The sequence below is a fragment of the Eleginops maclovinus genome, chromosome 13 (genome assembly GCF_036324505.1).
Source record: "Eleginops maclovinus isolate JMC-PN-2008 ecotype Puerto Natales chromosome 13, JC_Emac_rtc_rv5, whole genome shotgun sequence".
Lineage (NCBI taxonomy): Eukaryota > Metazoa > Chordata > Actinopteri > Perciformes > Eleginopidae > Eleginops > Eleginops maclovinus.
This window is the reverse complement of record NC_086361.1, coordinates 13,513,529-13,526,731: the sequence shown is the minus strand read 5'-3', so window position 1 is coordinate 13,526,731 and position 13,203 is coordinate 13,513,529. Positions and strand designations below refer to the sequence as shown.

Here is a 13,203-nt window from a genome sequence, read left to right as displayed (position 1 = left end):
TGATGATGTAATAGCCTACATTTTGGGGTAAAATTGGACAGAAAATATTGATTCTAGCAAATTTTACATAGCATATCACAAAATCAATTAATGTTGTTCAAATAAAGGGAAACAAATAAGCTGTAGTTTATAATTTAAGTGGGACTAAAAGTAAAAGGCTGAAGTTTGCAACTCGCAACACTGTTCTGACCCTTACGAGCCACCGTCCGCTGCTCGACACACGTGATCCAGTCAGTTGACAAGGCAAAACACGGCAGTAGATCAGAAAGACGGCCGATATGGACCATCATCGGGTGGACAGGGTGGGCCTGCTGTCTCCCTTGGAGGAGTCCAGCGCTGAGATCAGCAGAGACAGCGGCATCGTCTCACAGAGTGCGAGCAGTCTGTCCATGGTGAGTGAAATCCTCAGCAGCGGCACCGTGTCGCAGAGCCCCAGCTTTGGCGCAGCAGCCAACGTTATCTCTCAAAGCCCCAGCCTCAACGAAGCAGCAGAGCCCGGGACACCAGACCTTCAGTCTCCGGAGCAGGACGAGGAACTGAGACACACCGCCCTCAGCTACTCCTCCTACATCAAGGCGACAGCTGGAGAAGAGGTTTGTGCTCAGAGCCGCCGCCAGTTTATTTAAAACACTGTAACTAGCTAAGTTAACGTTAGCTCTTTGTTTATGAAGTACTGTATCACATACTGCATTATTATTACTTGGCTCCAAATCCACTAGCGAGCAAAGCAGTTACTCTACCATAACTGCTAATTGACGTGGTTGCTATGCAACACTTAAGTAGTGACATGATTGGTGTGCTGGCACTGGTTCGTGTCTGCCATAACAGACCTTGTGATGTGGAGGTATGTCATGCCACAGATGGCAGGCTGTAGTGGTTATGTAGTAGCGAGTCAAGTTCTTAGTCAAAACTGTAAAGCCCAAGTCAAATACAAACGTACTGTATGCAGAGGTGTAAGAAATAGCATAATGTGGAAATACTGTAGAATTATAGCAATTATTGTTATAGGAAATGATATATCATTTGTGCTTTAAACTCCATGAAGTTCGGTACTACTACGTGTGGGCAAACAGGCTAATGCCTTCTGTAGTTCTGAAGAAAGCTTTCAAATGTAAAAATAATTTAGATTATGTCATTGTTATTTCTGCCTTGGTATTGTGTTTCTGTTTGATTAGTGCATGTATCCTTGCATAATTGTTGACCACATAATAGTCTTTACATTTATATAATGTGATAATATGTGGTGTAATCTTTCCTTCCTGTCAAAAGGACATTAGCTGTGATCATGTTGATTGTGTATGTCCTTTGTCAGGAAATTAAAGATTTACTGTATAAGTGAAAAGTCTAAAGACCAAGTAAAGTCACGAGTAATTAGTAATTCCTTACTCAAGACTGACATGCTTGAGTCCAAGTCATGTGACCCTACATTCAAATAAAACTGCTCATTTAGATTACTATCACAGACATAAAGGTTAAACTGAAAGTCAATTCAAAACAATATCCACACCAAGATGGTCCCTCAGTCTTCAGCTTTTACAGACAGTTGTATATATTTGTTGGAACTCAATCTGTTTTCTTATGATGGTCGACTGACCAAAATGCTGTCACCCGTAGTTGACATTAACTGAAAATGCGTGAGCTAGCTAGCTGGCTCTGTTGGAAGACAAAGAGCCCTGTGATTCAGCCCTGTAGTCCATGCTCACTCAATTTAAGGGCAATTGATTGAATTCCAGCTTTAACTGGTGTGTGGGGTTGATAATAAAGTGCACAGAAACAGTCTCATAAGCCCCAGGCTGGCAATCGATTAATCGGATGTCATTTCAGTTACTTTGTTTCTACATAGTTTGTGCACTTTTACAGATTATTATTATTATTATTTTTTTTCCTCTAGATCCTGTGCTTGGACAAGAGCTTGGAAGAAATGCTGACAAGAGTGGATGAGTTTGTTGGAATGCTGGATATGGTAAGCTATGACACTGAAACAACATATGAATGCACAGTATCCTATTGTATTCTCATTGAATAAAATGCATATTTGTCTCTCTTTTTCTGTTGGGTTTTTGTTCTAGATTCGTAATGATACCTCCCAGATAGTAAATGAAAACCTACCTCAAATCCAGCAGAGGTCAGATGAAATGAGACAAATATATAGAAGAATTGATAAGTTGGAGGTGAGTGATCATTTTTTTTTTGGGTTAGGGTTAAAAAGACTTAAATAATATAACACACATAGTTTTCTTGGTAGTGGGCCATGAAACTTTGGATGCAACATAAAATAAACAAGATTTGTATGCAGTGTTTTAGTCATTATTAACCAAGCAAAATATCCTCTTTGCAAGAGGAACGACTTTGAAACATATTGTAAACAAGATCATCTTCATTGGCTGGTTGTTTCCCCTCTTAAATAACAGAATAAAAACACTGGTCTATAAGCGCAGAATGTTCCAGTTGTTAAAATGCATAGAACCCACCCAGGAACCCATAGGAATACATTACTGCATAAATAAGCAAAACACTGCATAGGCTTGCAAAACTTTTAGCTTCATGTATGGTTTTTGTGTGTTTAATTTTCTCAAATGGTCTCAAACAGTGTGCATAGATCTCAATTGTATGTTGTTTTTGCTTCTGGAATGCCTGCAGGCCTTTGTAAAGATGGTGGGAGCTAATGTCAACGCTATGGAGGATCAGGTCGTGCAGGCAGAGGGAGAACTAGGAACGATACCCGGTGCTTTCAAGAAGATCTTCCGCAGTGTCCCAGGCTTCTTAAATGTGAGAACGCCTTCATGTATTTTGTAATAATTTTGTATGCTCAGTACCGATAAATGTTATGTTTGTTTACATACTAACTCTTATGGAAAAAGCAGGAAATGGTGTGGTGTAAAGCAATGATGTTTTCCAATAAACATTAAGAACATTGTCCAGCAAGATAGAATAGATAGATAGAATTGGAGGATAAACCCTCTTTATTTGTCACATGCATGCACACAGCAGAGCACACACAGTGAAATTAGTCCTCTGCATTTAACCCATCCTAGTACTAGGAGCAGTGGGCAGCTATCGTGCAGCGCCCGGGGAAAACGAAATGCGGTCTCTGCATTTGACCCATCCTAGTGTTAGGAGCAGTGGGCTGCCATTATGTACGGCGCCCGGGGAGCAGTGTAGGTAACCAGTGTCTTGCTCAGGGACACCACGGTGGCACTTGGTCTTTCGGGGACTTGAACTGGTGACCTTCCAGTTCCCAGGCCAAGCCCCTATGGACTTCGCCACCACCGCCCTAAAGCAAACACAACAAACAGCAATTGTGTAACAATATTCCTGTGTCCATTTAATCACAGAAACCGGCCAGCCCCAGAAGAACAACACCACATCAGCGTCAAGAAATCCCCAGCGTGTTCCGGACAGATGATTATTTCACATCACAGCCAGAGCAGTGACATCGAGAACATTGAACACAACACTTGGTTCTAACCTCAGAGGCCTGTTGGGTGAAGACTATAGAGACCACTTTTACTGCCATCCATTGCAAAATGATGTATTGGTGCAGGGGCCTCAACAAAGCAATAGTAGCCTTTCTGAACAAGTCACTGGAAGTCAAGTGCGGGAAGACATTCTGCATTTTTTGGGTGTCATTTTCCTGGCAGCAACAAGCACTGAACTGTAGCAAAATGTTTTTAAAAGTGCCTAAATGGGTCTTATCTCTGTCACACTTGTTTTTCCATTTGTGTGTAAAACAATGTCAGATGTTTGATTTGATTTGAAGTCAGGTGGACAAAGGAATCCCCCTTGCCAATAGGACATTGTAACCAAGGTACAATAGGAGGAACTGTAAAGATCTAACGATGCATTACATAAAGAATTAACCCAGCTTTTTTATAAATAACATTCCTGTTACTTGTGTTTGTAAAGACCTGCACGCTGTTATGATTTAATCTGTATTTCTAATATCTCATCACTCTCCACGACACAATATTGATCTCCTCTACTAAAGCATTTAATGTCTTCCATTTCAGGACATTTACATTATTGATAGCCTGATTAAGGCTCTGTGGGACATTTGCCGAATCTTTCATAGCACCTTTTAAAATAAAGCACACTTTAGGATTTGTTAGATCGTAGTTCATGTGATTCAGTTTTGTAACAATAACTGGAGAAAGCTTTAATCTCGTCCTTGGGAGACAACTGTACCTAAGAGATGTGATGTAAACCTTATTCATCCAACAATCAATGGCTACAGCTATAGTTTATTCTTTGATTAATGGTTTGCCAAATAGTTTGAAATAAAGACATTTAATTTACAGTTTGATCTCGTTTTTATGTTCTTTTAAATAATCATTTCACAGATGTTTTTGCCCTATGTTTTATGGCCCTTTTTTTTTCCCTTTACCCTACAACAGCCAAAGGCAGTAACTATTCTCACATTCGAACTGAGGAAGATATGGCTTCAAGGTTTTTGGACTGTCCCGCCAAATGTGTTATTGGTAGAAAGTTGGTGATCTCCTTAAGTTTCCATAAATTTATGGAAGTATTAGTTAAAGTTACTGCACTCCGCCTTTATAATACCTTCAACAGCTTTAGGTTTTGCCAATTAAAAGTACAATAATCAATTTAAGTATTATTTTGTATTCCTAGTGTCTGTTTTGAAATAATTAACAGAATTCTTAAGCAACTAAAATGTAAACTTTGAATAATATATTTTTTGTTAGCAGCTAACAACATCTTTGAGCCCTCAATTTAGTTTTTCAGACAACATCTCCATTTGGCCTGAAACATTCCTGACTCCCTTTCTAGGGTTGAGTCTGAATGTATTTGCTCTGAATGTAGTATTTACATCATCCATGTGATTGACAGGACTAGAGTCCAACCATTTTACCTATACCGTACTCCTGAAACATCCATGGTTGAAGGTGGTACAGTCGGGGAGAAAGAGTTCCTGACAGGCTGAACACAGGGCAAAACTATTTCAAAGTACTTAGCTCTTATTGGTCAGGTGTAAGCGACGTCATCATTTTGTCATAACTCTGAGGAAGCGGGAACCCACCATATTGCCTTATTGCCTGGATCCCCATGCTGGCTCGCCCGCCTATCGAAAAAGTAAGCTTAAACTTTTGGACACGATAAAGTACTGTTTTTAAGGTTAGTGATACCAAACAACAGCTTCCCCACTTGTAGTAACACGGTGTTGTAAAGACGAATATAACAGCGAGACCGCATTGAATGAAACGGTTCCGGAAAAAGTCGGATCTATGTGCTAACACTAGCTATAACTTTACGTTTTTGAATGGCGGTGACACTTTCTGTAGCTAACCCCAATGCTAGTCCGCTGCTTTCTGATGGACCTGATTCTGGTTCTAATCTTTTTGGGACTCATTTAATATTACAGATTGTGTGGCTTTGTCGAGACGTTACTCAGAGCAACTGACAACTTTTATTGCATGACTAGCAACTTCCACACTACAATTCAGCATTAAAAGTTTGAATTGTTGGTTTTGTCCCGTTTATCTGTTTTATCGATCCAACACTGGGAAAACTTGACACAAAACCCATTGTTAAGGAAATTCTCCAGCTGTTAATGCGTGGCCAAATTAACCGGCTGCATAGATAAATAATACGGTTGGCATGAATTAATTTCAATGAGAGACCACCTTCACAAATCACCTTCTACCACAACTTTCAAAGTGTTCCCAATATCAAGACATGGCATATCTGGGAAGAATGTTCCCATAGTTTTGAGTAAATATCCTTTTGCAGTGTTACAGTACAGTGTCAACATACCATCACTCTTGCCAAATTTCTTACCCTACGTGTCCTGGAACTATTACATTAAGTCGTACATTTTACAGTTTATTTATTTAAATAGCAATAACTGTAATACACTTTATTTCATTTCATTTTACTGCACACTATTTCATTTTACATTCGGTTATTGTATATATCATATTCATGTGCATATGACATTAAAACCTTTGAATCTTCAATGAAGTACAGTGTTAAAATTAAGGCAACCTGTCGTAGAATAAAGGTGTGAAAAATGTAACTCTAAAAATGAGCCAAGGTCTCAGGTTGATCTCTTCTCTATCATGAGTCAAGTTGTTATAATTGTGTATTTAATTGAGTGATTGGCATTTCTATTTAGGGTTGAATCCTTGGAACAGTACCATTTTGACATGTTAAAAGTATTAACAAAGAATACACAGTTTTTATTAAATGTGATCATGCCTGATTATGATGGTTGTGTTTTTACATTTTTGTATGTAATGTTCAAATAACTGAAAAGACCAGAACATTTCTATGTTAGAAAATATCTTTATGAAGTGTCATCAGTAAACAGCCCTTATTTGACTGCAGCTTTGACTGACTGCTAATTACAATACTTTTTTTTACAGATCCAAAGCTTCACAGATGGCTTGCGAAAAAGAAATATGGCAAAAGATTGGGGAGGGCTTTGTCCAAGAATATTACAACCAGTTTGACAATACCAACAGGACAGGACTGGGTAACCTATATGTAAGTGTGTTCATTCTCCATTTAATTATTATGTGTATTGATAACATCAACACTTATAAACCAACTAAACACACTGAACATTCGTAGTTGAAGTTACTGTTGTAGATACCGGATTCATGGTCAAATAAACATTGTGTGCTTGTAATTTCCTCAGTCTCCTGATGCCTGTTTGACGTGGGAAGGTTCACCTTTTCATGGGAGAGAAGCCATCTCTGGCAAATTAGCAGTAAGTGCCCTTTCTCATTGTATGCAAACATGTGAAAAAAGTAGTATCAAGTATCAGAGATGAGGAGCAGGCCAGTTTCCAGTCTGTTATCTTGATGTCAAAGTATCTTTTGTGTTATTGTACACTACTAATAATGCTAATGTTCCCCATTTACAGAACCTCCCTTTCAAGCGTATTAAACACATTATCACAGAACAAGACTTCCAACCCACGATAGATAGTTGTATCCTCATCATGGTGTTTGGACAGTTGCAGGTGAGCTGGAACATTTTTGTAAATAATCTTGGGTCTGCATATGTTAAAAAAGCAAGATGTATACAAGCGCCTGACTAAAACGGAGCAAGGTGCGGTGGAAACACTTTCCTTCTATAATGTTTAAAAAATAGGCTATAAATATAGTGGTATTTAATATACATTTCTTTCGAGAAAGATTTGTTTGTCTTTGATCTGATGATGAACAAATTATGAGTTTGTGAGTTGACATATAATGCGTATTTTGCCAAAGGAGAAATATAATTCATTTGTAATTATATGTTTCGCATGTTTATAAATAACATTTGGTGATTGACCTGCTACATCTGATTGTCTTTGCTGCTATAGTCCAAACAGCTGTCTTAATTTACAACTAACATGTTCTTTGAATATTTCATGAATGGTTAAAGAAAAGTGCTTGTGTGATGTATGCATAATACATTTCTGCTTTGGTTAAAAAATAAAAGTCTAATCGTTGTGCTAACAAATACTTCCAAAACTGTTTTTTGTAACAGGTAGATGATGATCCACCAATGGCCTTTCATCAAGTGTTTATGCTGAAGTGCCAAAATGGTGCATGGGCATGCACAAATGATGTGTTCCGGTTGGGGATTCACAACATACCGGTGTAGTGATCTGGATTTGTTGGTTAACACACTTTGACATCCAGCTCGGAGTTCATTTTTATAGTCATGCTTTCATTCCAAACACAAAGGAAAATGTGAAAAATATCTCCACATTTTCACTTCATCTGTCGGCATGCTATTTGTGTTAAACATTTCATTTTAAATTGCATTCCTATCAAATTAAAGAATTTATCATTCTGAAAGACTGGCTATTTTGTTCTTGTTTTACTTATTTTTGGTCATGAAAAAACTGCATTATGAGGAGTTGTACTGGATTTAAAGTGATAAGATTTCAACAGAGTTATTAAAGTCCATTCATACTCCTTATCGGATTTTATTTTTGTGGTTTTGTAATGTAGCATGTGTTGTGTATGAACACTAGAGGCGCTATACTCCCTCTGTGTGTCACTTAAAGGGTTTAAACAACAAAGCTACAGCTGCGTCCACACAAGGTTATGAGACAGAGTAATAGGTAGAAGCACCACGTTTAGCTCTCCGAATGACAACGACGGTGAAATAACAGTCTTCTCAGGAAATGGACCTCTTGAATATAAGTCGGCAGTCTGACCAACTTAAAGAACCGGTAAGCATGTTCAATACATAACTAGTAGCGCGAGCTAGCAAGAGGATACGTAACGTCAAGAACAACCTACACATTTATCAGTGTTTACTAATAAATGGAGGCCTTGTAAAGTCAAGCATCAGCAATTTAAATATTGTTGGTTGAATAAATACGATGTTAAATGTCATTAACTGGCCTTTTCTGCTGATGTAAGCTAACGTTAGCTAACCTTGTAGTGTGTTGTGGGATAAAACGACCGTCGAGAAAATGAAGTTCCTTTTGGTAAAACGATTCATAGAAAGTGAAAAAAAGATTTCTGTAAGTGACAAGTTATTCTCTAATTGAAAGCCTTTCATTGACGTGTGGTTATAAGTGCGCAGCCGCACTTTCCAATATGTTAACATCTATCAGAATATCTTCATTGTCACCATAAAAAGGTATCAAACAAAGATCAGTGGGACATTTTTCTTAATGCAGTAATAGAATAGACACAAATGAATAAAAGCAGAGGTAGTTGCAATGACAATGCACTGCAATAAGAAGGCACTAAGATTAGTTTAAATGTCAATGTTCATATTTACACAATTGACAGACGATAGGATTTAAATGTACAAAGTTTAAAATGTTTTATATAACTGTTCAGAAATATAGTAATAAGTAACAAGAAATGCTAAAAAATAAAATAGCCATAAATATTTTTAAGTCATTGTCGGTACAGTCTTTGAGGGGTGGATGTGTGTGTTTGTGTTTGTTAACAGTGGTTGTAATGTGTTTTTTGGTTGGACAGGGATGAGGATATAATGTAAATATATTCAAAACAAACCAGAAACAATACTTTATCAATTGTGAGGTGACAATGTGTTTCCTTGGTGTACTTTTAGAATGGCTTCAAAGACAAAGACCCAGACTGTCAAAATGGTACGGAGAAAGAGGAAGAACCGTTGCTCCGGGACAACCCCAGACGGTTTGTCATCTTCCCCATCCAGTACCCCGAAATCTGGAGGATGTACAAGCAGGCTCAGGCCTCCTTCTGGACGGTGGAGGAGGTGAGTTTCAGTTTTACTGTACAGAGAAAATATTGGTGTTTCAATCAATGGCTTGCTAAAGGGAACATTTTCTTTTAAAGTATAGTCACATCACTTTGAATTGAACATGTAATTCAATATGCTGTATAAACCTGAATGTGCAGTATAATTTAATTCAATATAAATGAAATAATACTGTATTATTACATAAAAAAAGAGATTCTGTTTCTTTTTTCCGGTTTCCCACAAATAAATACTTTTGTATATGTTAAAGCCCTACATAACAACAACACACCAACAAAACTAAGAGAAACACTGTCATCCCCCAAGTCTGGTATTGCTGGACAGACGTGAATGAAGCATGTTATCATGGGAGAACCTGATTAAGAGACAGAGAGCATCTATGACAGAAAGTTGTAGGCCTACTAATGATGTTGCTTCGTTCAGGTTGATCTATCCAAAGACTTGTCACACTGGGACCGTTTGAAACCTGAGGAGAAACACTTCATCTCCCATATCCTCGCCTTCTTTGCTGCAAGTGATGGTATCGTCAATGAGAACCTGGTGAGGGATTTTGGATGTTGCATACGTTTTAAGATTGTGTGCTTTTTTGGAACGTTTGCTGGGTAAACAACAGCTGGCACTAATGGATTCAGAGCATGATTCTACTTTCCACTAATAATGTGCCAGGGTAAAAAAAAGAAGATGTTTTTGTTTTTTTGTCTAACAGGTGCAGAGGTTCTGCCAGGAGGTGCAGGTCCCTGAAGCACGCTCCTTCTACAGCTTCCAGATCCTTATAGAGACTGTTCATTCAGAGATGTACAGCATGCTCATCAACACATACATCAGGGATCTGAAGGAGAGGTTAGTTTTCTTTATGGTCACATCCTGAGGGAGTCACTCTGACAAACTTACATGAAGGTGAAAGGTGAATTTGAAGCAATTTAAATCTACATTTTTTTTGTTATGTACGAAATGAGCAAGCAATCAGATTACACAGCTAGACATGTTGTGGTGCAATGAAACAAAGCTAACATTTAAACAAATAATAGGTAACTACATCTTAGAGACAAATTTGTATACAAATTCAAAGCCAACCGTTACATTTGCACCTGTTTATCACAGGCTGAGTCTACTCCCCCTTTGTTGCATTCCCAGCTGCATCAGCTTTGATGTACCTGCAGGTTAGGAAGATAACAATCTCATAGCCTCTTTATCAACAGGGGTTTCACAACAAGTTTTTGAACAGAGTACATATTTTGCTGCATTCCATTCAGTCGTTTACTTTACAAGCGTTCCACTTTCAGTTTTAGGCTAATACTTGATTTGGATATATTTGTTGAGAATTGTGTGTAAAATATTGCATATATTGCATTTCCAATAGTGGCATCAATAAAACAAGAAAAAAGTGCAAGTAATTGAATGCTATATATATGTACTGTATTTGGTATGCTGAGGCTATATGTTTGAATACAGCAAGTGATTTTGTATAATATGTGGGTTTCAGGGACCACTTATTTAACGCAGTCCAGACATTACCTTGTGTCAGACGAAAAGCAGACTGGGCCCTCCAGTGGATAAATGACAGCAAATCCTCATTTGGTAAGGAAGATGGAACTTTAAATACATCATATTTATATATATAGAGAAGCTTCTTGTTATCTGTAATTAATAGGTTTGACACTTTCTGTCCTCAGCGGAGCGCATTGTGGCCTTTGCGGCAGTAGAGGGCATCTTCTTCTCCGGCTCTTTTGCTGCAATCTATTGGCTCAAGAAAAGAGGACTAATGCCTGGCCTCACCTACTCCAACGAGCTGATTAGCAGGGATGAGGTGAGATGAATTTACAAACAAAAGACTTGTTGTTTGATCAAGGGCAGCTGGAAGAAAATACAATGGTTTACAAAATGGCGAGAGGGATCTCAGGCTACAAATATAAACTCCTGGCTTTCAGGATCAAGCTTAAGTTTAACTCAAATCTTGGACACACTTGCGTAATGGTTAGGCTGTGCAGGCAACCACAATGCTGACACACACGCAAAGAGTATATTACGACCTTTTTCAAATTACAGATTGGTCTAGGTTTCACATTTTTTAGAAACATTTGGAATAAGATCCAAAACATTTTTAAAAGTTGTTTTGAGATATTTGAATATGGAAATGGTACTTATATCTTCAATGGAGGATGTTTTCTCTCTTTTTATCAACTACTCTGACATGTATCCGGATGTGTTTTTAGGGTCTGCACTGTAACTTTGCCTGCCTGCTGTACAGCTACCTGGTGAAGAAGCCATCAGATGACAGAGTGAAGGACATCATCACCAAAGCTGTTAGCATTGAGCAGGTAATCAGCTAATGTTGGAGAGATATACTCAACCCAGAACCCACATTATAATTTGTGTTAACATACAGTTCATCTCTGCTTGTTTGTTACTGATTGCATTGTTTACATTGATTACCATTGCTTTACACAAGATATAATTTGATTAAAATGATATAGAATCTAAATCTTATTTAATCTAGACTTTTCTTTAACATATTTTATGTTGCAGGAGTTTCTGACAGAGGCCTTACCAGTGGACCTCATTGGAATCAACTGTTGTCTGATGAGGCAGTACATCGAGTTTGTGGCCGACCGGCTTCTAGTTGATCTCGGACTGACCAAGGTAACTTTTATATAATATACATACATACTTTTATATAATATACATACTGAAGGCCAAATGGTTATTACTCATTGAACCGCTCTATACTTTTGTTAGCTGTGTTAAAACATAGGATCCCTGGAATGAAAATGATTGAAGTCAAATAAAACCTTTGAACCTAACATGATAAAATAAATCAAGATGAGTTTGAAATAGTGAAACATGTGAGTGACCTTTTCTCTCCTTAATCTAAGGTATACCAAGCTGAAAATCCTTTTGACTTCATGGAGTCTATTTCACTGGAGGGAAAAACCAACTTCTTTGAGAAACGAGTAGGGGAGTATCAGAGATTTGGAGTTATGTCAAGCATGACGGGCTGTGAATTCACTCTGGACGCAGACTTCTGAAAAGGAAATAAGATTCTGTTACATTTTTTGTTACATTTCACCTTTTTATTTATTTTGTTAAAGAACTTATTGTCTAAAACTGGCCTAAAGTGTTGTTATAATATTATCAAGGAATTACAAAGGACAAATAAATGGTTGAAAGGTTAAAGCTGCACTCACACATTTTTTCCTACAGTTTGGTTACTCAACGTTATTTATTTATATACTATAGTATCATACAAACCCGGTGCCCAAAGTTCTTCACATAGACAAACACCGGGGATAAGAAATTATGAAAATAACATTAAAATCTAAGGTTGTAACATCACTCCAAAATTACAAGCCAGCGTTAAAGAAAGGTTTTTATCTTTAGAAATAGAAAGCTTGCTATTTATATCCAAAGGCAGTAAACTCCACAGCAAAACATGAATGTGTTTGGTGATAGGAATGATTATTCTGTTACTCATTGGAAATGTGAAGTTGGTTAATTGTTACTATATGTTTTATGAAGACTGCAGTTCTGGCATCTGGCCTTTTATGGTGGATTGCTAAAACATGTTGTTATTTTTACAATAAAAATGTTTTTTGTAAAAGTGAAGTAATGTTTTTGTTATCAAAATGTATTTGTGATGAATGATCTGTGTGAGAAAGCTATCAGAGAGGCACATTTATTCAACACCCTTTGTTTCAAATGTGGGTGATTAGTTGTAAACAGAATTTGATTACATGATTTGGTTCTGGTCCAATGTCTCAATTACTCTGGTCAATATGGTTTGGATTCAAATGATCACAATTATTCAGTGTTAATCAGAAGTGGAAGAAGTACTCAGATCTTGTACTTGAGTAAAAGTCCTGAAATCAAAAGTAAAAGGAAAAAAGTATTCGCATTAAAATGTAACAAAATGTTAATCCAAATCTGCAAATTAACTCAAATGTATTAAATAAATTTAGTGGAGTAACAGTACACGCTTTACCCCCT

The 13,203-nt window shown here is 37.5% G+C and overlaps 3 protein-coding genes across 4 annotated transcripts; all 3 read left to right on the top strand.

Moving 5' to 3' along the window:
- The first annotated feature begins 208 nt into the window (after positions 1–208).
- bloc1s4 (biogenesis of lysosomal organelles complex-1, subunit 4, cappuccino) lies at positions 209–4,297 on the top strand. The gene is made up of 5 exons (XM_063898862.1): positions 209–593; positions 1,892–1,963; positions 2,070–2,171; positions 2,641–2,769; positions 3,336–4,297. Exons 1-5 carry the CDS (start codon positions 279–281, stop codon positions 3,432–3,434), a joined length of 717 nt encoding a protein of 238 aa, XP_063754932.1. The 5' UTR covers positions 209–278; the 3' UTR covers positions 3,435–4,297.
- Positions 4,298–4,933: 636 nt separating this feature from the next.
- LOC134875208 (nuclear transport factor 2-like) lies at positions 4,934–7,811 on the top strand. 2 transcript variants are annotated; one of them, XM_063899675.1, is made up of 5 exons: positions 4,934–5,091; positions 6,384–6,504; positions 6,659–6,730; positions 6,887–6,985; positions 7,498–7,811. In XM_063899675.1, exons 2-5 carry the CDS (start codon positions 6,400–6,402, stop codon positions 7,612–7,614), a joined length of 393 nt encoding a protein of 130 aa, XP_063755745.1. In that variant the 5' UTR covers positions 4,934–5,091; positions 6,384–6,399; the 3' UTR covers positions 7,615–7,811. The 2 variants fall into 2 exon arrangements, with proteins under 2 accessions (XP_063755745.1, XP_063755746.1); XM_063899676.1 differs by having other exon boundaries at positions 5,000–5,133.
- A 169-nt stretch (positions 7,812–7,980) lies between these two features.
- Positions 7,981–12,822, top strand: rrm2b (ribonucleotide reductase M2 b). The gene is made up of 9 exons (XM_063899673.1): positions 7,981–8,191; positions 9,052–9,216; positions 9,643–9,759; positions 9,926–10,059; positions 10,703–10,797; positions 10,893–11,026; positions 11,433–11,537; positions 11,746–11,859; positions 12,093–12,822. The coding sequence occupies exons 1-9, from the start codon at positions 8,144–8,146 to the stop codon at positions 12,243–12,245; spliced, it is 1,065 nt and encodes a 354-aa protein (XP_063755743.1). The 5' UTR covers positions 7,981–8,143; the 3' UTR covers positions 12,246–12,822.
- Positions 12,823–13,203: the final 381 nt, after the last annotated feature.

What these genes read in the sequence shown, in the direction of transcription:
- rrm2b (XM_063899673.1), top strand. Translation starts at nt 8,144, where the DNA reads ATGGACCTCTTGAATATAAGTCGGCAGTCTGACCAACTTAAAGAACCG. An exon ending in CCTTCTGGACGGTGGAGGAG is followed by an intron (nt 9,217 to 9,642) that starts GTGAGTTTCAGT and finishes TGCTTCGTTCAG; the next exon opens with GTTGATCTATCCAAAGACTT. An exon ending in AGCTGATTAGCAGGGATGAG is followed by an intron (nt 11,027 to 11,432) that starts GTGAGATGAATT and finishes ATGTGTTTTTAG; the next exon opens with GGTCTGCACTGTAACTTTGC.
- bloc1s4 (XM_063898862.1), top strand. Translation starts at nt 279, where the DNA reads ATGGACCATCATCGGGTGGACAGGGTGGGCCTGCTGTCTCCCTTGGAG. An exon ending in AGGCGACAGCTGGAGAAGAG is followed by an intron (nt 594 to 1,891) that starts GTTTGTGCTCAG and finishes TTTTTCCTCTAG; the next exon opens with ATCCTGTGCTTGGACAAGAG. An exon ending in GTGTCCCAGGCTTCTTAAAT is followed by an intron (nt 2,770 to 3,335) that starts GTGAGAACGCCT and finishes ATTTAATCACAG; the next exon opens with AAACCGGCCAGCCCCAGAAG.
- LOC134875208 (XM_063899675.1), top strand. Translation starts at nt 6,400, where the DNA reads ATGGCTTGCGAAAAAGAAATATGGCAAAAGATTGGGGAGGGCTTTGTC. An exon ending in CCATCTCTGGCAAATTAGCA is followed by an intron (nt 6,731 to 6,886) that starts GTAAGTGCCCTT and finishes CCCCATTTACAG; the next exon opens with AACCTCCCTTTCAAGCGTAT. An exon ending in TGGTGTTTGGACAGTTGCAG is followed by an intron (nt 6,986 to 7,497) that starts GTGAGCTGGAAC and finishes TTTTTGTAACAG; the next exon opens with GTAGATGATGATCCACCAAT.